This window comes from Nipponia nippon, unplaced genomic scaffold, assembly GCF_047370975.1.
Source record: "Nipponia nippon isolate SJK-2023a ecotype South Korea unplaced genomic scaffold, ASM4737097v1 scaffold_5, whole genome shotgun sequence".
Taxonomy (NCBI): domain Eukaryota; kingdom Metazoa; phylum Chordata; class Aves; order Pelecaniformes; family Threskiornithidae; genus Nipponia; species Nipponia nippon.
The window spans coordinates 51,394,476-51,419,161 of NW_028262369.1; the positions used below are offsets into that span (position 1 = coordinate 51,394,476).

General features: G+C 39.3%; 1 protein-coding gene across 8 annotated transcripts in view; it reads right to left on the reverse strand.

Annotated features, from left to right (window-relative positions):
- Nucleotides 1–16,729: 16,729 nt before the first annotated feature.
- The window catches only part of RALGPS2 (Ral GEF with PH domain and SH3 binding motif 2), a 134,195-nt gene continuing 126,238 nt past the window's right edge, over nt 16,730–24,686 (reverse strand). For all 8 annotated transcript variants that reach the window (XM_087731432.1, XM_087731433.1, XM_087731425.1 and 5 more), the window contains one exon: nt 16,730–22,901. In XM_087731432.1, coding sequence (XP_087587558.1) covers nt 22,872–22,901 — 30 coding nt within the window. In that variant the 3' untranslated portion in view covers nt 16,730–22,871. The remainder of the gene's footprint in view (nt 22,902–24,686) is intronic.

The window sequence follows — 24,686 nt, forward strand, 5'->3', positions numbered from 1 at the left end:
TTTGGAAGGGCAAACGTTACTGCTTTTGCTTTTTTTTGATCCATTAAACACTAGAAATACAAAGTAAAGCAAAGCACAAAGCTTCTAAATGAGCCTGTGACCAAAGCCTCACCTTCTGCAGCAAAACATTAAGGGAATTCATTAAAGATTAAAAAAGAAGAACAAAAAGAAACCAAAACTCCCTTTAAAAATTCTTTTTCGTCTAAGAGCCTGTAAAAGTAGTTCTTCAAATACATGCATGCGCAGAGATATATATACACATACATGCACGCACACATTTATATACAAAAATGTAAGCATCAGGTAGTTCTTTGCCTTATTATAGGGTATTAGCCCATGATGTTACCTCTGGGGTATGCTGAATTGGTAGGAGCATGCTCTGATCCTCTCCTGCACTGCTGAACATGACATCATTCTCTTTCTTTCATGAGGGAGGTCCACATTAGTGGAGTTCGGAAATAACTCAGAGATTCCCATTTGGTTTTGCTCTTGAGCTAAAAGGGATGCTCCAGGTCCAGGGCTGGTGTTCTTTTCCTTTTTGTTTTCTTTTTTTTTTCCTATCTGAAAAAAGCCAAGCACACAAGCACAACCAAATAACTCTTGAAATAACTAATGCTTGCAAAAGTTAAAATCAGTAGGAAAGTTTCTTGGCAGCTTAGAACTTCAGGCCAATAAAACCAGCTGTTTGGATATATATTTTACCTTCAAAATTAAGGAAAAAACCAGGAGCATAATGGACACAACTTGTTCAATCTAATGGCCAGAAATCAGGAGAGCAAACAGCACTTGGAGAAAAGGCATTCTGACATAAGACAAAATAGTTCGTCACTCGCACAGTTCTCCTCCTCTCTAGAAAGGGAAGACAGAGAATGCAGTATCAAAGAGAACCAAAAATTTTGCCTAGAAATGCATTGAATTGCAGTCTTTGGTATACTAATGAAACCAGTTCTGAGTTTAAAAAAAAAAAAAATATCCAGGAAATTTGAATCGTGATTATTCTTTACTTCAGTGCAAGATAGAACAAGGCCTGGAAGGGCTGCCCTGGGTCACTGCCTCCTGTCCTCTTGCAGCCCTGGGATCACATAATTCTTTTAAGGAGTGCACTTGGCTTTGTTTGCTGTTCAAAAAAGGTGAAGTAACAACACACAGGCCACCTGAAACTGAAAATATGAAGAGCTAACGTGACAAACATCAATAAATTTTGAAGATCTATCAGAATGTTACAAGCTAAGGCTACCTTTAAAGATGAGGGAAATGGGTATTTCTATATAGATCCTCAGTGGTTTTATAAGTAGCACTACATCAGCTGAAACTACCAGATGCAAATACCATGGACAAAGACTCAAAGAACCAACTCCAACTGTGGTTAATCTCCTAGCATTAAGAGATGTTCAAAATCCAACCAAATACCATTTTGCAGGTGTGCTGCGAAGATGGTGTAAATCAGAAGACAGCATCTGCTGCTATATATCTGTACACCTGCCTGAAAGCCGACACTAAGCCATTCCTAGAAGACAGACTTTTGGGAAATGGCTTGATCTTTGGCCAAGAGAGTCATGTAAGAAAAGCTCATACAGGAAAGATTTCAGATAGATAGTTTTAGCTTGGCCTGGGACAGGAGGAGAGAACAGAAGCAGGCTGATGGTAGAAACACAGTGTGTTGAAGGTACACGAGCTTGTGTTCCTCTTTTCCATCTCCTCATCTAAACCCACACCAGCAGGACTATCGAGGCTTCTTTCCTCCACTGTCCTTGCAAGAAATTTTTTTGCTTTGCAGACCAAAGTGGTAAAGGGACATCTTTCCAGTCCCTGAATTAAAGACTAGGTTATTAAATCATCCACATCTCTCATTTACCACAGTAAATTTGAGCAGAAGAAAATGCTTACTGCAAAAAATCACTTGGTAGATCAGTACCAGCAGATGACCTTAATAAACAAGGCCCTAGCAGCTCCCAGTAGTTTTTTCTACAATCAGTTAAAACTGTTTGACAAGATAGTAGACGCATGCCAGAAACCGATGGTCTCATCTAAGCGCAGACTCCCCGCTGCTGCTAATGCCAATAACGCCGCTAACCCGGGGTAATGTTAGCTGGAAAGTTTTACAGAGTTCCCTCAGATAGCCAGGAGTATAGATTTCCAGGATTAAAAAGGCAAGAAAGCCTGGGAGCCTACACAAAAAAAAAGGCCTATACTTTCTTCTATTTTCCTCTCTCCAAAATTCACATGGGTCTTCTACTGCACAACGCAAGAAAACAAAACAAAACACAAACTCATTATTGCACCTTTGCCAGCTGCTTTTCCTTGCGATGAAGCTTCTTTTTCCATAACGTTCCCATCACGGACGCATTGCGAACCTGGCCTGCTGCAGCACTGCCGCCCAGCCTGGCTTGCGTGTTTTTGGAAGGGAGGAGCATAGAGAAGGCATGGTGAGAAATGAGCCTCGCTTTGTTGGATTCTTTCCTGGATAAAGGTAGGAACTCCTACCAAACCCCATGTGCTTGCGGCCAAAAGCATTCCCCTGGCCAACGATGTGACACCAGGTCACTTGACACAGGGAGCTTAACAAAACGAAAAAAAAACCAAAAAACCCTCAGAGTTTACTCATACTCTTGAGTGAAAACAGGCTGCTAAAAATTGCACTCGAATTAAGGAGCATTATAGTGTGGAAACTGAAATCTCATCAGATATTCCACTGGAAAACAGAAGGAGCAGCTTCTCCAAGCGCGAGCCAGCGCTGCTGCTCTTGGAGAGCAAGAGGGAGCGAGCAGCCAAGGGGCCGGACAGGCTTGCCCGGCTGAACAAGCCTCACTTTTTTGGATGCTGCTGAAACTTGCCACTGTTGCTGAAACCCTGGCTTTGATATGCGCTTCACGCAGAGGAGACAGATGTGGGGCAGGAGAGATGACGGGGGAAAGGGAGCGCACAGAGAGATAGGACGGGAAAGGGGCTGCTCTGTTCCCGAAACCCCTGCCTACCCCATCCCTCGTGAAAAGGCTCCTTCAGCCAGACCTATCTGTCACTCTCCAATCTGCCTTTCAAGATTATGATGCTCTTTGATTTTATTCATTCCTGCTGGAGGTTTTGCTTAAATATAAACAGCAGAGCAGTTCAGCAGGAATTAAAAAAATACAAATAAAAAAAAAAAGAAATAAGAAATTCCCCAAACCTCCAGGCACATTTTAACACACATTAAAAAAGACACAACAGTAACAGCTTCATACATACCACAGCTGCAGTGATTTGGAGCAAAAGTAAGGAGCATTGAATGTGCTAGTGTTTTGTTTTAAAATATGGCCTATAGACTTTCCATTCAGGCGGGACCCCTCTACAACACTGAAATCTCCCCTTCTTCCCCCCGAAGGAGAGTGAGAAATTCAGCGATTCCCACTTTTCCCACCTTCATTTCTGCTCCTCCATCTCCTCCACGTGCTGGGCAGGCTGGACTCCAGGAGACCAGAGACTTTTGTGAGGTCCCCAGGACTCCGGGAAACACAGGCAGCTTTACATTAGGATTTACAACCAGTAGGTGAAGAACAACTCAAGAGGTGTTTTATTACTTGAGATGAGGGACTATCAAAGAAGCCACAGGGTACTTTGCCAACCGTTTGGTGTTGTTTCTTTAGTTCTTATTGGCAGCGTTTTTGGTTATTGCTCTATTTTTCTTTCCCCTCCCACTCGCTTATCTTTCATCTTACAGCCTCCAACATTGACTTAATTGCAACGCACTGTATGTTGGAAATCAATCCACACAAATGCTGAAGAAATTTCAGCTGCTAAAAGAAAAAAGGCAGCAGCTCAAGCTCCTGACACACGCAGGCCAAGATACTGCTCCAGCACTTTATCACAGCACTGGTTGTGCAAACAGAAAATGAAATCCTGGTCTTGAACTTCAGGGCTCCCAGTAATCCTGAGCCAAGGACGCTCAGTTCAGTAGCACCTCTTTTCGATTCTGCCCTGCCAGCACAAGGGTCACAGCGAGATGGACCGGGAGCCAGAGACAGGACCCTTCAGCTGACCAACCCACAATCGAGAAGGTCCCCTCGTAAAAGACGAGGATGACCACAAACCTATGAGCTGTATTCCTTTTTAACCTTAACCCAGATGCTTTTCTATTATTTCCTCTGTTCAGAAAAGGAAAAGTATACTGCCTGTGCCTGAAGTCAGCTCTGCAAGTCTTTCGAGCTACCGTTCTTATTTTCTGGTTTGAAACACAGCCAAAGGATGAACAGCTTTTCCTCCGGTAAGCACAAGGCTTTAACAACGCATCCCACCTTGCGATTAACAGTAATGTCTTGGTTTCTTGACTCTTTTGGCATGAAGAATGGAACCAGATAACCAGTCAAACAGCATCTGGAAACGATATGTATTTACCATATCCTTGTGCTTTTAGCATTTCTCAAATACTGCCCCAAATAAAAGCTCAGACTTGCACTGTGAGTGGCACGTGTACAATCTCTGTGAAAGACAAAGCAATTTGCCAGTTTAAGAAATGTAAGTGAATATCTACTGACACTTATTTTCACTGTGTGCAAATAAAGGGGCCCAAACCAGAGCAGTTATGTTTTATAGCATCACAAATGTCCATAGAGATGGACTAGCTGCCTGTGTAACTTTTAAACAAAAATGAAGAGCGAGAGGTGATGTATGCTGTTAATCTGTGCTGGAGGATTTAGAAGCAAATAAACCTCTGTTAATCTTTTCTGCCTTGTATGTACAGATGTTTTAATTTTTGTAACACTATTTCAAGTTAGGCCCAGGTGTTGTAAATCAAGCTGTAATGCTCATTAAATTAAAAAAAAAAAAAAAAAAGGCATTTATTCCATCCCTTCAGCATTCCAAGCAGTTCAGCAGGGCAGAGCACCCACCCTCTGCAGAGAGCGCAGATGGCGTACTTGACCCTGGCAACTACACACAGTTCAAGCAGCGGATCTCTTTGTAAATGGCTTCTCCTCAAGCCAAGCCAGACTTCCAGACTAGCGTCTCTCTGAAACAGGAGGCATTGGTGTACATAAAATGCACCCACTTTCTGAGCCGACAATAACCACAATTACTGGACCGTGTATGCAGTTCTTTTTAGAGCAAGATTTTTTTTTTCCTCTGTTGAGCACTACAAGGCATTTTGGATACCAAAACTGAATTTAAAAAGTACTAACAATTTTACTTTCTCTCTTTTTTTTTTTTTTTTTAAGTTTCTATCTTCACCAAGAATCCTTCATGTTTATGACATTCCCTATTCACCTTTTCCATAGATTACACTGTTTGTACTGACTGTTCAATTCTATACAGCCTGCTATGTAAATGACCAGTTAAGCCCAAGCAAACATTCACCTTGTTTTTCCAATCCAACCATTACTTTTGTATTTACTCCTGTTTATTTTCTGTTTTGCAATGCCTTTTCTTGGCCTTACAGCCATATTAACTCGCTACTACAATCCTTTCTATTACCAAATTGTTAAAAAGAAATACCTATGCTTTTATGCAATAAAACATGAAAAAAACCCAAAGATAGAAAACTGCAGTCCAGTGTAAATCGTGATGGAACACTGATAATAGACAAACCTTATTCATGCCAGATAAAGCAACAAATCCTCATTTAACACACCAAATAATTTATCCTTAGCCAGAAAGACACTCAGTCTGACATTCAAACAGCCGTCTTTGTACGTACAGAAAGGCTGCCAAGTCTCCATACTTGAATGATCTCATAGACTCTGGAAAAAACAAAACATTTTACCATACTAGCTGAATACACAGGGGCATAAAAGGATCGACTTTAAAGCATTTTAGTGGTTTGGGTCCTAGTACAGATCTGTAGACAAGTTTTGGGAAATATTAGGACCAGAGAGTCACAGAAAAATAAAAGACCTATGCAAGACCTAAGACTAAGACCTAAAAAACTCCTTTAAGTTTTCTTGCCTACAGTAGTGCTATCAATGAAGAATAACCACCCCTAAATATCTATTGCTCTTCTCTCCCCTACTCATTCCAAGCATAACTCGTACTTGTTTCACAAAGAAAAGGTACGTAACAAATTACAGCCGCTGTTGGAGAAGTTAAAGTGTAAAGGCAGTCATGTTTTTCTCTGAATCATCAGAAAAAGGTGATTGGTTTTCAGCTATGTGCTTTCCCCTTTGGTGTCAATAAGGCATTGCTTTCTTAGAAGGGAAAGAAGAACAGGGGACGACATGGATACAAGTGAACAAGAGGACATTGATCCATGTGCTGCTACCTAGGAGAAGTATCTGTGTGCAACCCAGTTGGCTTGGGCTTAGTACTGAGCACAGATAGTTACTGAGCACAGCTTGGTTCCCAGCTGTGTACACTGGACCTGATCCTCTACTTGGGTAAATTTCCGTGGTTCAATTAGGCTGTGAATGATGACAATTTTACCAGCTGGAGACTGGCTACATTTGGGGTTTCTAAAAACACTGCGGTGCCTTTCATCATGCGACTGCACATGTGAAACCAACTTTGAAAGAGCACATGATGTACGTCTTATCCTGCTCAGATGAGACAAAGGCAAGCAGAAATCTCAGGTTTAAATAGGTTTGGATTTCTCCTTTGCCAGTTGCTAGGTCAGGATGGGCTGAATTTCCAAAGGTGCCGCATACTCAAACTCCCAGTTGACAAGAGAAACTCAAACAGTCCATTATACCGCCGAGAATTACGTCCCTTGAAGTGTTAAGCCAGGCACCAAATATGCATAGCCAATCTTTAAGAAAAAAAACAAAAACAAGGCATAAGTCACTTGCTTCACCTCACATAGTGCATAAACTGCACAACATGGAAAAGCACCAGGGAATATTACGGAGAAATAATGTGAATTTTCTTGAAGCTTTAGGTACTGTTATCTACAGGTTAACTTAGTATTTCACCATACTGTTTCACTGCTGCTTTTCATAAATGAGGAAAGCGACATCAGATGCAAGAATCGGCTCAGAAACTCTCTCAGCATCCCTCACTCCATCTCAGCCTCCCTGTGCTGCTCCCAGGCAGCAAAGTCTCCAGCATTTCACAGGATTCCTCTGCACGCCTGAAACAGCACCGATACTGCCACGTTTTGTGTGTTTGAATGGGTGGTGTATAATCTCAGCTCTGTTTGTCTCTGTGTGGGGACTAACCAGCGTAGCCGCGTAGGTATGGACCAAGCCGTGCCGGGCTATCGCGCCCTGCTGCACACCTGCAGGTAGTTCACACTCAGCGTACAGCTCTGGAATCTCTCTCCCTAGTCCTCTCTGCATAAATCAAGCAGCAGGGAGGCTCAGAAACATGACGAATACGTTGGCTAGAAGATCTCCTGCTGTAAAGACACGGGGAGGAAGGGGGATACTAAACTAACCTTGCCTTGGATGGAAAAGCAGCTGGAATTTAATGTTCTTGGAAGCCAGCCCTGGCTGTTCAGACATGGATCTGTCAGGGAAGTCCCCAGCGGAGGCATTGCTCATTCTCCAAAACTAAAATGTCAAGAGAAAGCACTGGAAATCATTAAGCACTCCGTTCAACATTTCTTGAACAATCTTAGGTGGGGGCAGGGGGGAAAGCCTCTTGACCACAAACAAAACAGAAACAAATTCTCAGTGTTAATACGAAACAGAGCGGGGATCATCAGGAATCTGAAGTGGGATTTTGCTTAATCCTGTCAGTCTGAAATGATACAACATCAAGCCAGCCTTAAAAAAAAAAAAAAAAAAAAAAAAAAAGACAAGAAAGAAGAGAGCAGAAAGCAGAAAAATAAGAAAAGATAAACAGAATTGTGTTTGGCCTGGGTTTTCGGGGACTGCACCGTTACAGCCCACCTTGTGCCACTGCCCTGCACCAGCACCTGGCAAGCTGTGCTTGGTCACCCTGAACTCAAAGTGGAAGAGAAATGGTGATCAAATAGAAGGCAGCAAAGCAAGCCCTCCCCTGGAAAAAGCTCACAGATCCCACAAAATCTCACTGGCACAAACTCCATTTGGAAGTACGTCACTACTTTTCCTAGAGTTCAAATTAAGAAAAAAAGAGGTCATTTTGCCATCTGCTACAAAAGTGCAGCTCTAGAAAAAGCGTGTGAGAGTTTTAATCCTATACCGATTTAGACACACATACCAACTGGCTATTATGGAAATATGTTTCTGGATTTCGTACTTCCCAGCCCTTCCAGGGTGAGGGAAGATTTTCTTACAGATGTGCCTCTCCAAACACTTCGCTAGTGAGGTACCTTCTAAATCCCTGACAGAAAGGCATAATCAGTACTGAATTTTGATGCCGTGCTATGGAAATACGCACCATGGGAACCACCACCTTTCAGCACAAATAGAAATGACTAAGTCATGCCCGTTGAAATAACTAAAAACCCATTGGCCATTTTTGCAAAAACAGAGGCAAACTTGGTAAGTGGCAGGTTAAACTGCATAGGGTTTTTTTGTTTGAAGGCAGAAAGATTTGTACGATGTCCTAACAAAATAGGGTTTTGTATTGTATGAGTTGGGTAAACTGGTTGCTCAGCGTGGGCTAAACTGGTTGCTTACTGTTGGCTGATCCAATAGGTGCCAGAAATGATTTCCCTTTTTCTGTATGATCTGTAAAGCGTTTGGCAATCCCTTTTGGATGAAAGCTGTATCAAGAAAAAAAACCAAAAAACAAACACCACCACTATTGTACTCAACTGAAGTGTTAAAATCTCAGGAATGAACAGAGAAAGTGCTCCACATTAGCTAAACTTGATTAGTTTTTTTCAGTTAGGATTAGTAACATTTCTTACAATGCTGGAAAACACAGGTAACATCATTTTCCTGAATGGTCTTACTGAGGACCGCTGCACGTTGATGAAGCATTTAGTCTCATGGCAACAGAAAAATGGACTTTATCCTATTCCCTGCATGCCTGGAGAGGTTCTGCCTAAAGAGCTGCTACAGGGCAGGTGGAAGGGGCAGGTTTTGAAGCAGGCTAGAAGAAGAGTGCCTCTGCCCAACACTCTGCTGAAAAGCTCATAAAGACAGAGCACAAGGTGTATGTGAATCCAGTAGCTGGTACTATGGAGCATCGGACGGGGACCAAAAGGATCCCCAAAAGCAGTCCTGAGGGTAGCCTGGCACAGCCGTGCGACTTCTTGGAGGGCTGGGGAAGGAAACAAGAGAAGCAGAATTCTGAGGTACGAGAGAGGATTTCCCGAATTTGTTTATACACATGTATTAATGGACACGTTCCAGCAGAAAAGATAGGTACTGCTTTAAAAAAAAAAAAAAAAAAAAATCAACAATATGAGAACCAGCCTTTGTGCATTGGGATGAGACACCTCTTCCCAGAACAGGCTTCCAAGCAGAAACAAACCACATTTATTCCAGTATCTAGCAGCGTACATTGGATTTAAATTGACAGAATTAAAAAAAAAAAAAGTTTTATCCTCCCACAAGCTGACTGCTATAGCAATTTTCATCTAGAGCAGCAGCAGGTCACCAAGACAAACACATTCACAGGGATTTCCTGTCAAAAGTCACTCTAATACAAACATATTTTTACTGGGAGAAAATAAAGCTCACTAGTGACATCAGCAGAACACTATTTCCATTTAAAATGAAGAGCGTGGCAACTTCAGTTTTAATGGAAATTAAAGTGTGCTGGCACTGTGAACTGTAAAGCCACACGAGGGTTTTGTTTAATTTTTAATTTAAAAAACCCCCAAACTTCGGAACAGGACATACTGTCAATACTTTTACAGATCCAATTCCACTTTCCGTGTGCGCTAATGGAACCCTTACAGTTCTCAATTCACATGACTTAAATTTGGGTTACCACAAGAAATGTGTTATGACTTCAAATCTTTAGCCTGATCTTTCAGGGAAAATTAAAAGAACATTTTTCCATAGCTTGTAATTACTTATGTACAAAATATCTGCTTATGCGTTGTTCTGATTAATCTTCTAATACTAACAAAGGAACCAGAGTCCATCTTTGGAGAAGTTGCATCAGTTAAACTTGCATTTTCAGAGCAGCCGAGACCCTCACAATTTAAATTAAGATAAACAGAGGCTCATAGGTATTTGAAACCTCAAATTTTTTGATGTTCAGACATTGTAACTTGAAAATTTTCATCTTACAAACTTGAATTTCGGTAGAAGGCATAACCTAAGGAAATTCTGGGCCACCCTGTGAGCTCCCAGAAAGTGGCAGATTTCAGTAAGAGTCACACCATTCTAGCCAGGCATACTTGTCCCTGCAGTACAATTGGACTCAAATGAATATTTTGTACTGCTTACAAACTAGAATTAATAGAGTATTTTAAAAAGTACCTTTAGAAGATGACATTTCCTTCAATATTTAACAGTCTCTGAGACTGTTCATAAAGAGACCGCAGCCCAGAAGAGACTTCCTACATTGCTAAGTGCTGCCTTGTGGTACTGCAGACATCTAAGTAGTAGTATAAGTTCTTTCATGATCTGATTAAGCCCCACAAAAAAACCCCAGAGTTAGGGGCTTGCTCCCCACTGTTCCTTTGAGAAGTTGTAACAGAAACTTTCCCTCCTTGATGGTGTGAAACCTGTCTTTTATTTACAGCCAGTTTATGCACATTTGTTCAAGTGACTATCTTCTCTTACTTTAGATGTTTCTTTTCCATTTCTTGTGTTCCAGGATATGGGTAAAGAGCCTCTTCAAGTTTCACAATGTGGGAATAATACATTTTTGAAATACTAAAGTGAATTAGGAAGTAGATTTAAAACAGTAACATAACCTTAAAATATGGAGTGTTGGGTACCTAAATAGCTCTTTAAAACAAACCATGAGAAATTAAAATTCATCTAGTTACCAACATTCAAAACAGCATTGATTTAATCCAATTTGTTATTTCCTTGCCAGCAGCACATTTTTACTTTAATCTAACTGCCTATTACATTTTCATTGCATATCCTTGACACTGAAGGAACAAATACTGGGTTGATATAATCAGTGCATTCAACGTCATTATCTAACTGGAAATGACAGGCAGAACGATATATTAAAGAACTCGTGCTTAACTGAAGGACCCTATGAGCTCAAGGTGAACCAGTCTGATGCATCACAAAAGCCCCCTTTGGAAGCTCTTCATACATGCACAGCAGGAGGAAGAAAACTTACTGTTATTTGCTTGTTTACATCCAGCACTGAAAAAGCAGCACTTCAAGAATCAAAAGGCAACACAAAGCACTGAGTTACAGAAAATAATACATGTATAAGCCTTGCAGGACTTGTTACCTCCTTTTACTCTTGAAAAGGACCAAAATATGGGGGTGAATTAAGAGGTTTCTGTACTTCCCTGTTTATACTTGGACCTAATCAATCATTTTTTCCTTACCTTTTTAATTTGAAGAAACTATTGTACTCCTATATTCCCTGGCCACCTTTATACAAACAAAATGGCAAGAGGACCAATGGCTTACCTCTTCTGAGGCTGGCAGAAGACTTAACAGGAGCAGCAGGGTATCTCACAGTCATCCAAATGTATTATTAATCTTAAGTAAACCACTTCTTGGGAGCATTACCTGATGTGCTATTGGAACGTCTTCAGCTCAGTAAGCTTTGTCTAGAGGCTATTTTCTTACAGCTGTTTTGATATTGTAAGCTTCCTTGAGTGCAAGAGATCGTTCTGTCTGCATGGAGCCCTGCTGAAGTCCCTGGGGTTCCACTTCCATATACACCCATCTCCAGCCCTGGCAGTACCAGGATTTAAATGATTTAGCTTGCCCAACATTTTTCTTGGTCTGACTGTCTGAGAGACACGGCCAGGCCACCGACGGGCTTTACCTCCACACATCATCAGTGTCAAAAAGTATGATTTAAATCAGGATAACGGATATACTTTTGCCAGAAACACTGGAGCACATGTGCTCTGACAAGTTCTTGCTTGATTTTTTTTATGCATTTATGACCGATTGGAAAGTGCACTGGATATAATCTCAGCAGAGCTGGCTTAATCTCCAGCCTGGCACTACGACTGTTGCACACTGAACACAACACTTACTGCTTCTCTGCTGTGCCTCAGTTTCTCCATCTGTAGTGCAAGGGCAGTACGATACCAGTTTCCTCTCCAAGGCACCCTGACACCGACTGATGAATCCCACGGTAAGAGCGGACAGATTAACTGCTTGCCACATTAAGAACTGGGCAGTAAGGCATCACCACACTCCTGAGGAACAGCTTCCTCTGAACTCTTATAACCATCAAGTTACTTAATTTGACGGCTCTCATTCGGCCAAATGTGACTGGAAGAACAGCAGCACAAGGAATACGATTTAAGAAATATGTTGTTTAGTAAATATTTATTAGATACCATAGTAGCAAGCATGATATATCTCTATATAATGGCTAGCAGATATTCTCAGATAACCAAATGGCTAATACATTTATCTTGAAATAGTTTCCTTATTCCAACACCTCAGAAATTACATGCAAAGCTGTGTGCAATAATCTTATGTGTAGACATTACATGAAGTATTTTGACTCCTAAAAATAAGTAATACTATACAGATGTCTCTGACAAGATGTAAACCAAAATTTAACACAAAGCCCAGGGCATATTTCACATTGGCTCTAAGCTGGTGTGTTCATGCTACATTGGTTCTGCTCTTTATCATCTTATATGCACAGCTTCAACCCCTTTTTGAAAAACATCCTTTCTAGAACAGGGACCGAAAGCACCACATCTCCCTTCCCTCTGTCCACTCCCCGAATACACTTTGGGATTTATAAAAAAGCAAGCTTCATACAAAGGGCTTTATGTACAACCTTGCTTCCAGCTGACAGTCACAAAACTCTCCTACAGCTTTGGTGGTGTACAGGACTGCAGGCAAGAGACATCAGGAATGGATTCTCATTTCTCTACAGCTGTAGTATTCAGAGACTACCAGAAGCAAGACTCTAGGTTAAATTAAAACTGACCAAGTGTACGGAGAACATGAGCCTTATTTTCTATCTGGCACTCTTCTAGTGTCGAAGAAGTTCAGTACAAAAGAATGCCAAACGTGCTGTTGAATATGGCCTCCCCAAGCCGTTATGCCCGATACATTTCAGGGCATGCTACGTGATGGCTGTGAATTATCTCGATGTATATGACTCCTCACAAATGTGCAAATCTCTTCTAGAAGGGCCAAGATGATTCTTGAGCCATTCAGTTGCTACCTAGTCTAAGAGATTCATTCTGCCATGGAAGGTGGGGCTGTTGAGAGCTCCCATGTAATCCTGTGTGCTGTCAAGCAAAGGCTTCTCGGTCAAAACAAGATTAGAAATGGCATTGGTATGTGTTACTTTTTAAATTATTATTTAATCTTACCTGAGAAGTCCCTACAGCTCTCAACTGTGCTGACTGTGGGCCTGTTCAGCAATCCAGATTACTGAAACAGTCAACATTAAAAAGTAAGCTTCTGGAGGAAGGTTATTTTAAACATACTTTTCAAAATAGATCTCAAATATTTTTATTATCAGAAGTGTTTTATTTTCCATTAACATACATTTTGATGGATTACATCAAGGAAACTAAGAGATTAGCAGAAACATTTCCATTATTACAGCCATCATCATATTGGATGAAATTAAGAAAATTAAACTATAAAGCTTTCGATACATAAGTCAGTCATTAAATGTCAGAAGTTAGTTACCCTGCTAAAAGTTCACTCCTCATCTGCACGCTGGAGGTTTACTCTGGCCTCTGAAGCCTCTGATACAGGTGTCAGAGACAGGGTATTACAACAAAAGCAGCACTGGTGTAGCATTATAGATTTCATACTGATGGGGAACTGATTACTGAGGTGAGAGCGACTCGGGTTTAGTAACTGCCTATACACAGTATTTTGGATATGTAGCCCAAGTCAAAAGTTCGTAAAATGCTTGCTAATACCAAATATCCCCAAATCAAGAAATAAAATGGATTGCAATTATTCCATTTAGACTGTCTTGTTTTGAATAAATCTTAGATACATGTTTGTACTCATTGAAGACCACACTGCTGTTTCAGCATCAGGAACTCGGAATTTGTATAGGCTTTTCCCAGTTCTATCATATAACACTACTGAGCTATTCACTATACCATAAATTTTTCTCTAAGCCACTGCTTTGGGATTGCTCCTGTATGAGGCAATGGCTCCCTTTCTCATGCTTGCTCACTGTATTTCCATACATCTTTGCCTACAGAATGAGCTGCTTTCTATATTCCAGCTAGTTGTTCTAAAACATTAAAGAAATTCTGCAGTCAGGTAGTGAGCAACACAAGCCACAGTTTATTCCAGGCTGTAATGTGCATCTTCAACAAGCAATGAATTATTTAAATGTTTAGCTATATTATTTGACCTTAAAACAGTTCAGCTCCTTATCCCTTTTCCATAATGAAAGTGAAACATTCTCCTACCTGAAAAGAAAATTAAAGATATATTAGCCCTTTCCTGCTGGCTGTATTCTTGTACGAGGTCTCTCTTTAGCTTAAAAAATGGCTTGGACTCATTTTCTGCTTTGCTTCACATTAAAACACCCCACTTTTTTAATCTGAAAGAAATACTTTCATTTTTCCCTTTGCAGATCTCCTTTGAGCAGGCCCTTTTGAATGTTTCAGAATAAAAACTGCAACATCTTATATGCTGGAATTTTTCATCAGGTTCCTGACATGCTCTATCGTGTTCTACACATTACATACAAACGGCTTCTCTTAAAGAGCAAGATAAAGACATTTAGTAAAGGCTAGTTTTGCACAGCAGCAATAACAGTCTCTTGCACCAGTTCAGGAAGACAAGCAGAAGGTTTTAATTTGGATCTGCGTTTTTCCTCAAGTACCAAATTGAACTAAAAATGGGGAACTGAAAGAGGCAAATACCAGTGCAAAGATAAATATTACCTATGTAAGGATGTATGTTTCAGTAATAACGCTCAATTTAAGTGAAAACTAATAAAATATTACTTACAAGTTAGAAGCATGGATTCAGTCTTCTGTATTCAATTTATTTGCTGTTATAAAAAACTATCTCCCCACTGTTCAATCAAGACATACAGTTCATGCCAAAACAATATCATCTGCTTACATCTGGATATCATCCCCTTGCATTTTTGTTACCTAACATTCTCACTTACAAAAACTAAGCTCAATACAAAAAGGGAAAAGATAATCTCCTCTTTTCAGCTTGCTCATTTCATGCGTTAATGGTTTGGTTTCTGTGTTTCTCCCACAGATGTGAAGCCCCCTCTCTCCTCACTGTGGCTCCTTCGCATGCAAAAAGAAAAAAAACAAACGAAAGATGAAGTTACAAAACCAAGGCAGTAGTTCATACTTCTTACAATTTCAAAAGGAACATTCAGCTGATGGACTCACTAGCATAGGCACCTGGTGAAAGAGAGCAGGAAGTATACCCACAATGAAAATCACTCCAGTTGGGAAGCAAGGAAGAGATCAGGTGCCTTTCCCCCACCCGTCTTCTCACTCTGTGGATTGGAGGCCCTCTCCTGTAAGCAGCAGTCCAAGAGACAAGAACATAAGGAAAGAGGCCAAAGGAGTCCTTGACATGTTCCATGATTTGAAAAAGAGAGAGACAGAGAGAGAGAGACAGAGAGGAAAAAAGAAAAAAAAGGCAGCTTTAAAGAACTCTCACTCCAGCCACTTCTAACAGGCACTACAGAAAGATGCTATAGCCCTTAAATATTTAAAGGCAAGAAAGTATATGAAAGATAGAAGTCACAGATAAACAATGGCGCTAACAGAGGAGAATGCCAGACTTGGAATCACTAGCATTGCTGTAGACAGAGATGCAGATGAAGCAGGGGAGATAAAGTCTTTTCTGAGAAGAGGCATCTGAACCAAGAATCACTTTACTCTCTCTGTTCAACTTGCAGTCTCAGGCTCCTGCCTGAGAGCATGGAGTCAGCATTCGAGTTAATAAAGGGGCTCATCAGAATATGTGTTTGCCAGAAACTGACGAGTAACAAAAAGAGCTTTGAAAACCAACGAAAAAAGGAAAATACAAATCACCAGCTAATTAATTCTGTGTTTCTTCTTACACTATTGAGCAAAAAGCATTTCCTCAAATTCAGTAATCTGGAAATAAGAAAAAGGGGGGGTACAAAAATCTACTTTATTCCTTCTCTCTTTGTAAATACATTTGAAATTAATTGTTCCATTAAGGAGAAAAAAAAAACAAACCGAGAAGGAACCCAAGGCTCACAGTCTGACGAGCATTTCACTCCACAGCATTTCCCACTGAGGGCGGTACAATCCTGTTCAGTAAGGCTTAACAGAATTACAAAGGCACAGAAAGTAGAGAAGCAACATGAAACAAAAAGCTAATGTAGTACAAGGCTTTGTATGCTATTCATTTGTTCTTCATTTTTAGTTTATCTTCCGAGTAGTTGCTCCTTAAGTTAAGAGCCAATCTGCCCGATGACTGCTGTCAGCGAGTTTAAATTTATCACATCTGTAAGTATAGAGACAACAGAAAAAAATCTGATAAACTACCATGGAGAGAAAAAACACATCATTTAACAGAATCATCTCTGAAACCAAACACACATCTCTCCAATGAACTGTGTTTTCCTGCTAGTTTCTGGATTTCTTTTGTTCATTGTCTAACAGACAATGGTGTATTTACATGCTACATTTCAGAGGTTCATTGAAAAAAGCTACTAAAATTCCAGCTGATCTCAGCATCATTCTGAAAGACAGTCAAATTCCATGTTGCAAAACCTGGCTGCAGTACCAATGCAGTTTTTTAATGAGAAATTAAAACTTCAGACACAGGCCAACTTTTAAATCATTTATTTCAGTAGGAAAGATTTTTGAAACCTGTACTTAAATTCATTTAAACTAGCTTATGCAAACACACAATTTTCACACGCACACACAGAATAAAGTATTAAAAAAGTTGAAGAAAAAGGCCAGAGGACAGCCAAACTGCACATCACTCAATGAGATCATAGTGCAATCACTCTACCATTATAATGTCTCACGCCAGCAGGGAATATTAAAAATGGCTTGTGTTTACTGCATGACAACCTTGATCCCCTTTCCAGTGATGGTTGGTCCTTACAGAATTATTATAAAGCAGATATATTATTTCCTGGTGCTTTTCATACCTCAGTACAGTAGTATTTGAATGGATATGCTCCATATCCACAGGAGCTAGAAGTGCCTGTAAACAAGGCACCCTAGAACCCTTTCTTTCAACGTGTAGTTAATCGATTTATACACTGCTTTTCAGTTTTATCTGTGAACAGCTTTGGAATGGTAAGAAATACCTTCAGGAAACACATGTGAAGGCCAGAACCTACCCAAATATAGAGAAATAATATGCTAATCAAACACACAAAGGAAACAGAATATTTACGCCACTTTAGTCATTCAAGGGCAAGATCAGGCTAACAGCCATAACCATGCCATGATCTGCAGGAACTTGCATTTCATTACACCTTTTTTCTTAGCAACATAACTTCAAGAAAACTTGTCAGCTCTGTTCTGCAACAGGCATGGCTGAACTAAGTAATTTGTCTTTTCTCCTTTGACCTAACCCTTCTATTGTCTTTGAAGATTCTTAGAAAGCGTAAGATTAATTTTCAAATTATCCTTCCCTTTCCAACATCTGAATTTATAAACACTATAGTAAAACTGCTTTGTTTTTATAAGGATGTGTTCCAGAAAAACAAATATTTAATTGCTTAAGAACAAGACATTCTTTCTTTCATTTCCCCTTCCAAAGCTTCATCAAATCAAAATGGGAGAGAGCAAAAGAAGCAAGCTCCCTTCTAATAATGTGAGCTCTTAAGTTCATGTGGTCTAGACTATGACTTGGACTACCCTTTTCAATTTTTCCCCCTTACTAAATCTATTTAGAGACATACCAAAATAAAAATAAATTAATTTTGAAGAAGTCTGAGCTACTTCTGATAAAAGCTGAACAAGCCCAAGCTACCAAATACCTCTGTATTCTTCCTAAAAAGAGGCTATTCAAATACAGAAAAAAGAATACTAAAGCAACTCAAGCCACAACTATTTTACATTGACCAAAACGACTAACTTCTGCAGAAATGCAATGACTGTAAGGAATGTTACCCCTTGGTACATCAAGGACAGAGTATGCTAGTCTGACATTGTGGTACTCTCAGCACTGAAATAAAGGAATTGGTCTTCAAGTTAATAATAAGGCACTGACAAAAGTCCTCCTTGAATCCAAGCACTCACCCTCTTGATGCATTACAAATTAGAATGGTGTTTTTTTAAAAAAAGGATAACTCCTACAAACAAATTCAATGTCCACTCGTACAGATTCTTTTAATGACAGCTTTCTCAAGCCAAATCTCCTTCTGCACAAGCCACTTTCAGAGAAAAATTAAAGGAAAAGGGCAATACTTAAATAATAACAAAACTTCTTAAACTTGTCCTTGTAGGGAAACTATGCAATTAACTGATGTGATTTAGTACCAGCCGTGGTGTCTTGATACTTGCAACAGGCAGCATACTACAGCCGGCTATGGAAAAGACTGGAACTACTAATGTTGGTGAATTAGCATACCAAAAAAAAAAAAAAAAGGACAAAGAATCAAGAAAAACGCCACTGACAGAGCCAGAAGAAACAACATCCCATGATTTATCTTATCTTGATTTGGACAAGATTTGCTACAGTTAACCAAAACCATAGGATCAATTTGCATTTTATCAAAAGGGACCTCACCTCCTCAAGTGCCTTAGCAGCACAAAAAACTGCAATTAATTCTGCTGGAAGGGAAAGCATTTCCTTTTAACATTTGTTATGTCTGATACTAATAGAGGAGGACTATTGTTGAAAATGTATCAATGCAAATAGAGGAGGCTGATGTTGCAAGGAAAATTAGATTAGATTAATTTACTTCTAGTGAGGAAAAGACAACTAATAAAATTCTGCTGTGGTTTTTTTATGCTTTCTCTTGCTTCTGATATGTTTTCAAATATGCATACTTCTATAAACGCTTTTCTTGGTAAAAGTTCAAATGCGCTGCAGTTATGTTTTGAGGAGGAAAGGTAAATCGGCTGATTCCCCAAAAGAGACACTGATTCCTCAAGCAGGAGGCTAAAACATCTGCGTAACTACGGGGCTGCTTCATACGCCAGCTGCAGAGTTGACAAATAATGTCTGCCATCACAGTATTTTCCTTTTCAAATCTTTCTTAAGTAGGATATGATTTTCACAGCAATTTAAAGGAGCTAACAGTAAGTTTAAATCTGGGTGCTAAAGCTCATTCATTAAGTATTTATGTGCATTCATTTAGTATTTGTAGTTTTAATGTCTATAACTTGCACCTAAACACTTAATGAATCATAATAGCCCGAGTAATATTCCTCTGGCATGAAATGTCTGCAAAATGAAATACATGTCTGGGATGAGCTATGTTTACTCAAATGATCAGAATTTTTCAGAAAGAAATCTCCCTGTTTGCTTTCTAAGAACACTGGCATAGAAGTCAGGTTTGAAAAACCTAGCCAAAAGTAGTACAGATTAAGTTAGAAAGGTAAAGGTTAGCAGTGAGTATTCAACAACCAGTGCAATGTTAAGTATTTCTAATGCGCTGCACCGATTTCATAAAGCAGACATTCCCTGCTGTTCAATCTTTCCCAAGACTGTTATTTTAGCTAACAAAGTGATTAGCAGTCAGCAGGAGATGAACATTTCCATGTGAAGTCTTGGTACGAAGATCTACTCTGAATAGTTTTTGCTCATATGCCTCCAAAACAGGGAACTGTGATGGGCATCTTTAGTTTCAAATTCAAAACATTAAGAAATAAAGTGACAAATATTGGCTGAAGTATTTCAGCAGTTATTGACAAGATAAAGAATTAGAGCAATACATTAAAAATAAAAATCAAAGAGAAACTGCCAACTATCTGAAGTAGTCTGGATGACAGTCTTACCTGAATACCATGAGCTCGTTGCTGTCCTTGTTTTCTCAGCACTGGTTTTAATTATTTAATTTTTCAACCCCTTTTTAAAAAAAGAGTATTACTACGTTCTTTACAGTGTATTTGACTTGTCTGAGTCTTTCCAAAGTTTAGCTGAGGCAGCTCTCCCTCAGGGAACAAAACCACCACCTCTTTCTGAGCACCATTAATCGCAAAATATGTAACGTTTCAGTATTTGTGTTGCCCTGTAGGACTACGTGGCTAAATAGGAGATAAACAATAGGCAAGTACTGAACTACTCATTGTAACAACTGCCAATAATGTTTTCCATGTTGTCATTAATCACTCCAGCTATTCTAGCTACATATTTTAAGAAACTCCTCCCACAATATTCAATCTCTCCCACAAAAACCAGCATATCTGAGGGTAGAAAAAACAAGGAAGAGTAGGAGGCCTATGAACAATGAGAGTTGGTAACAGCAACAATTCACTAAATGATGATTTGTGAACTGTTTTCCCCACCATCTTCCTACCATAAAAACCTAACTCAAAACAGCTGCAAAAATACAAAAAACCAATAATAAATGACACCTCCTGACCTGGCTCTGTCTTTAGCAAAGCTGTCTGATGTCAGGCTGTGGCTCCCAGTTGCATGTTTCCTTTCACTAACAGAAGAACAGATACAGCTATGCTGCAATGAACCTGTAATAGCTTATTTAAAAATTCAAAATCCACAGGCTATTATCCACAATGCTTAAAAAAGTAAAGATTGTTAAAAACCAATTAGTTAACATTGTTAAAAAACACCTAGTTGTTGAGAAGAAACACACATGAAGTAATTTTTAAACTGAAAAAAACAAAACTACAGTTGTGCAAAGTCTACTACAGTAACACTGCTGGCTACGAAGATGTTGTCTTTACTATACACCCAACATGGGTAAACTTGGGAGATGTGTGAATTGCAGAGGGATTCAGCACAAGCAACCCCTTCCCAAAATACATGACTTCAGGATCAGAACAGACTATTCATTCCCCATCAAAACAACAAAAAAAATTGCAAAGGGACATAAATTCCCACGGTGCTTCTGGTATAATTCTGACAGAAGCATCCTTCTACTGTTTTCTTTCTACCAAGAGCCAATTCACAAGAACAATTCTTGGAAACATAAACCAGCCTATTACCCTTTACTCTACCTCACCAAGTGGTTGGGGTTTTTGTGTTTTGTTTTTGTTTTTTACTGTGAGATTCGATTATCCTTCTTTTTTGCCGCCCAGAAATCAGGAATTAATCATTTCCATTAAGAGATTAATTTAACTCTGGAAAAAAAACAAGAAGTGAATTTATAGGCTTCTACTCAGATGCAATAAACAAACTGTACATTCTCAAAATAATAACTACTAGTAGAAACCTTTATTAGATAGTCAGAGAACTCTGCCACAGACTGGTAGGTAGCTTGTTTCTTTTTAAAAAGGAGTACTCATGGTGGAATCTGCAAGCGTATTTACGGCCACTAAACCACAATGTCAATGGAACAGTTACTACTTTTTCACAGACTTCAAAGTTCTGATATTGGAGTCATATTCTGGACAATGTTTCCTTGCTTTACAAAGATCATGTTTTTGAAGATTAAAGAAAGACTAATCATCCAGGAAACTACACCTAGGTGACGACAAGGAAACCCAAATAGAGCAAGAATCAAAGTCTTAAGCATAAAACACACATATAAAGCATGGCTCCCTTTTTACAACCATGTTTTTCTCTGTGAGTAATTTCAGTGACCAAGAATTATTCCTGTCAAGGATGGAATTTTGATAGTCCAACACCTTTTCTCTCCTTAGGTTATCCTACCTTCTAATAAATTAATTATTTGCCTGAAGATCAAAAGAGCTTCTGTATGTAAGGTCTGCTTTAGGCCATGTTATCAATACCACACAACGTCAACTGTTTTGACCAAGACAGAGAATAAAATCAATTATTGCCAAATGAGAACATGAAAGCTTGAAATTGTGCCTCTATCTTTTTAAAACGTAGACCTTAAGCGATATTACGAAACACCATACACTAACAGTGGTCCCTAACTGGTAATTAACTGATACCCAGAGAAGTAAAATGTCTCAGTGAGCTATACCCAGGTGTTGGGTTTTTTTGTCATTCAACCTTTGTATGTAGGAGAGTGACAGGTGTAGAAAAAAATGGGAAGAAAACACTCAGTTCTGACCCAACAGTGCTTTCAGTTTTGTCTCTTTCACACACACCCACTGACCACCCAAATCATGTGAACTATGTTTTTAACCAGGAATTAGGTAACAACGTACCAAAAAAAGTTTTGGTAAGGGCTTAGCCTTTGTGCCACTCATTGGGAATATGGCTCCCATACAGTACTAAGGTTTGCAAGCTTACTGCTATTTTAAACTTGCAGTTGTTAATTTCTTATAGTTGTAGGTCTGACAGAAATAACATTGCTCCAGGCTAAGTGTGCCTGGGACAAGCTCCCATCGAGAACTCCTGGTATAGTCTAAACAACATCTCTAGAATGCGTAGTACCTCTTTTACCCAGTTCATACATAGCTTTTGACACAACTCAAATACCAGTTTACTTGTTTTCTTAAGAATGCCTAAAAAGGTGAGTTATTTTCAAAATTAGTATAAAGTTAAAAGAAACTCAAACTAGCTACAATCTATTTAACTCAAGCACAGCACCGCCAGAAGTTTCACACACACTATTTGGTGTTTCATGTTGGTTTTCCTTTCACTCTTTAAGGCAGTGGTTTCCACAGGTCAGTTCAGAGAATATAATGAAGCATGGTCCATGGCAATTCATGTTGCAACTCCATTTTTAATTTGGGGGACTCTACTCCCCAATCATTAGTGGTTTTGTTCAGGGATCCAGAGTTCAGAGATCGAATTGACAGGCTCTGTTCTGGCACACGATACAGCTGGCACGTTTTTCATCAGGACCTCATTCTCAGTTACGAGATGGTTCAAATTGTTCTTTTTGTGTTTTGAATTAGCCTATTATTCAAAGGTCATCAAGTTGGCAGGAACCTGAAAACAAAAATATAAATGATAGCAGATTTTACTTTGGGTAGTACCTACTTACATTGCAGTGTTTCACAGACTAGCCACCTGTTTAAATGCATATCGTTAACGCTCATTCTATTTAAAAAAAAAAGAGGAGGAATGCAACTATCATTCAGCAGTACGAATCTATTTAGAGCTGTAGAAAACCCAGATATAACCAAAATATTAAACTGCTGCATGGTTTATAATTTTATTATATGGCCATAGATCTTAATAATTTTGATGACATTTAAGATTTAAGTTGTCAGCAAAACAACCTTAACAGGATAAATCTCAGCACCAAACTACACAAGCAGAACCTTCTCACTTGAGTCCCAGCTAGAGAATTCTTGGCACACAGGTCAGTGATTGATGTAGGCCCTCTAGTATTTTTAAGACTAATTTTAAAAAATGAGGCATAAACACTTGCCTGGGCTTTTCCCATAGGAAACCTGAATGCCTGCTGCAGACATCACTCCCTTTCATGAAGATCAAAGCTAGTTTGCATTACATTAGTTTATATCACCATTTTCTCCCCATCAGGAATTTGCCTGACAGCAACATCTCTTGTTTACTCAGGTTATTAAAGAGCCACCACACTCCTGACGACTGTCAATAAATAACCAATTTGGTCAGATTTGAAGCAAGCATTTCTTGCTTTGCATTTACCATTTACCTGTAGAAGCAAAAATGATCAACTGGGCTAAAGTTCCACTATTAAAATTAAAAATAATATCTATTAAAATAGTTCCCAATATTATTCAACTGGGTAGGTGTCTATACTTTATCGAAAGCATATTTAAACATCCAGTCTTTCTTAGGCAGTCGGACTGTTAACAAGCAAACAAGATCTTTCATTTTAAACAGTACCATAAGGCATTTTTCTAGGGAAAGCACTGCTCAGGAGTCAAATCATGATCTAGAGAAAAAATTTACAGGATTTTTTTTTTTTTTTTAACTCATTTGGTAAACCAACCTTTGTAAGCTAATGTTTGCGTGAAGCACTGCTTCTTCTATGGGAGCAACTATGCCGCAAGAACCCATATAGTACAACTACACAACATGCCAGAAAACAGAAAATATGCAACAAGTTGTGGTAGCAGGGGTTTTGGCCTTTTAGTTGTATGTCTTTTTTTCATTAATCCTCCCCTCCTTTTTTTCTTTTAGAATCTCCTACGCTTATCTTTACTTTGCTGTCATATTTTCCACAGGAGGCTCCGCCAAGATCCTTAAGCCTGCTGCTTTTGCACAACCTAGGAGCCGAATGCTTTAAACAAGTTTGCATTAAATAGTATTGTTAAGCCTTAATGAATAAAAGCTGTCCTCAGAGGGCAGTTTACAGGCTTGCCTGAAAGTCACCACTTTCTTGCAAACTCTTTGCCACTATTTGCTACGACTCCCGCATTCTCCAGCCAGGAACACAATTTCCTCTCCTTTGCACTGTCTCAAATACTTTCAAGGGAGCTTCTGCAACCCTCCTTACTCCTGAGGTTTCTCTCAGAAGCAGAAATGAACAAGAAAGCACAGAAGGATCGGGAAAGGTCCTTTTGTTTCCCCTTGAAATTCAGTAGTACTTTTGCTCTGGGAACGCCATAAACAAACGTGCAAACAAAAAGGGAAATTTCAGGAAGACAAAGTGGTAACTTAAAAAGGATTTTGCTGATGAAAAAGGTCAGTAAGAATTCTTATGGGAACAGAATTTAATAGGGGTTGGAGTAGTCTTATCTTCCTTTTTGATTCATGGAAAATTCTACTTTTGCTTTCAAAGCC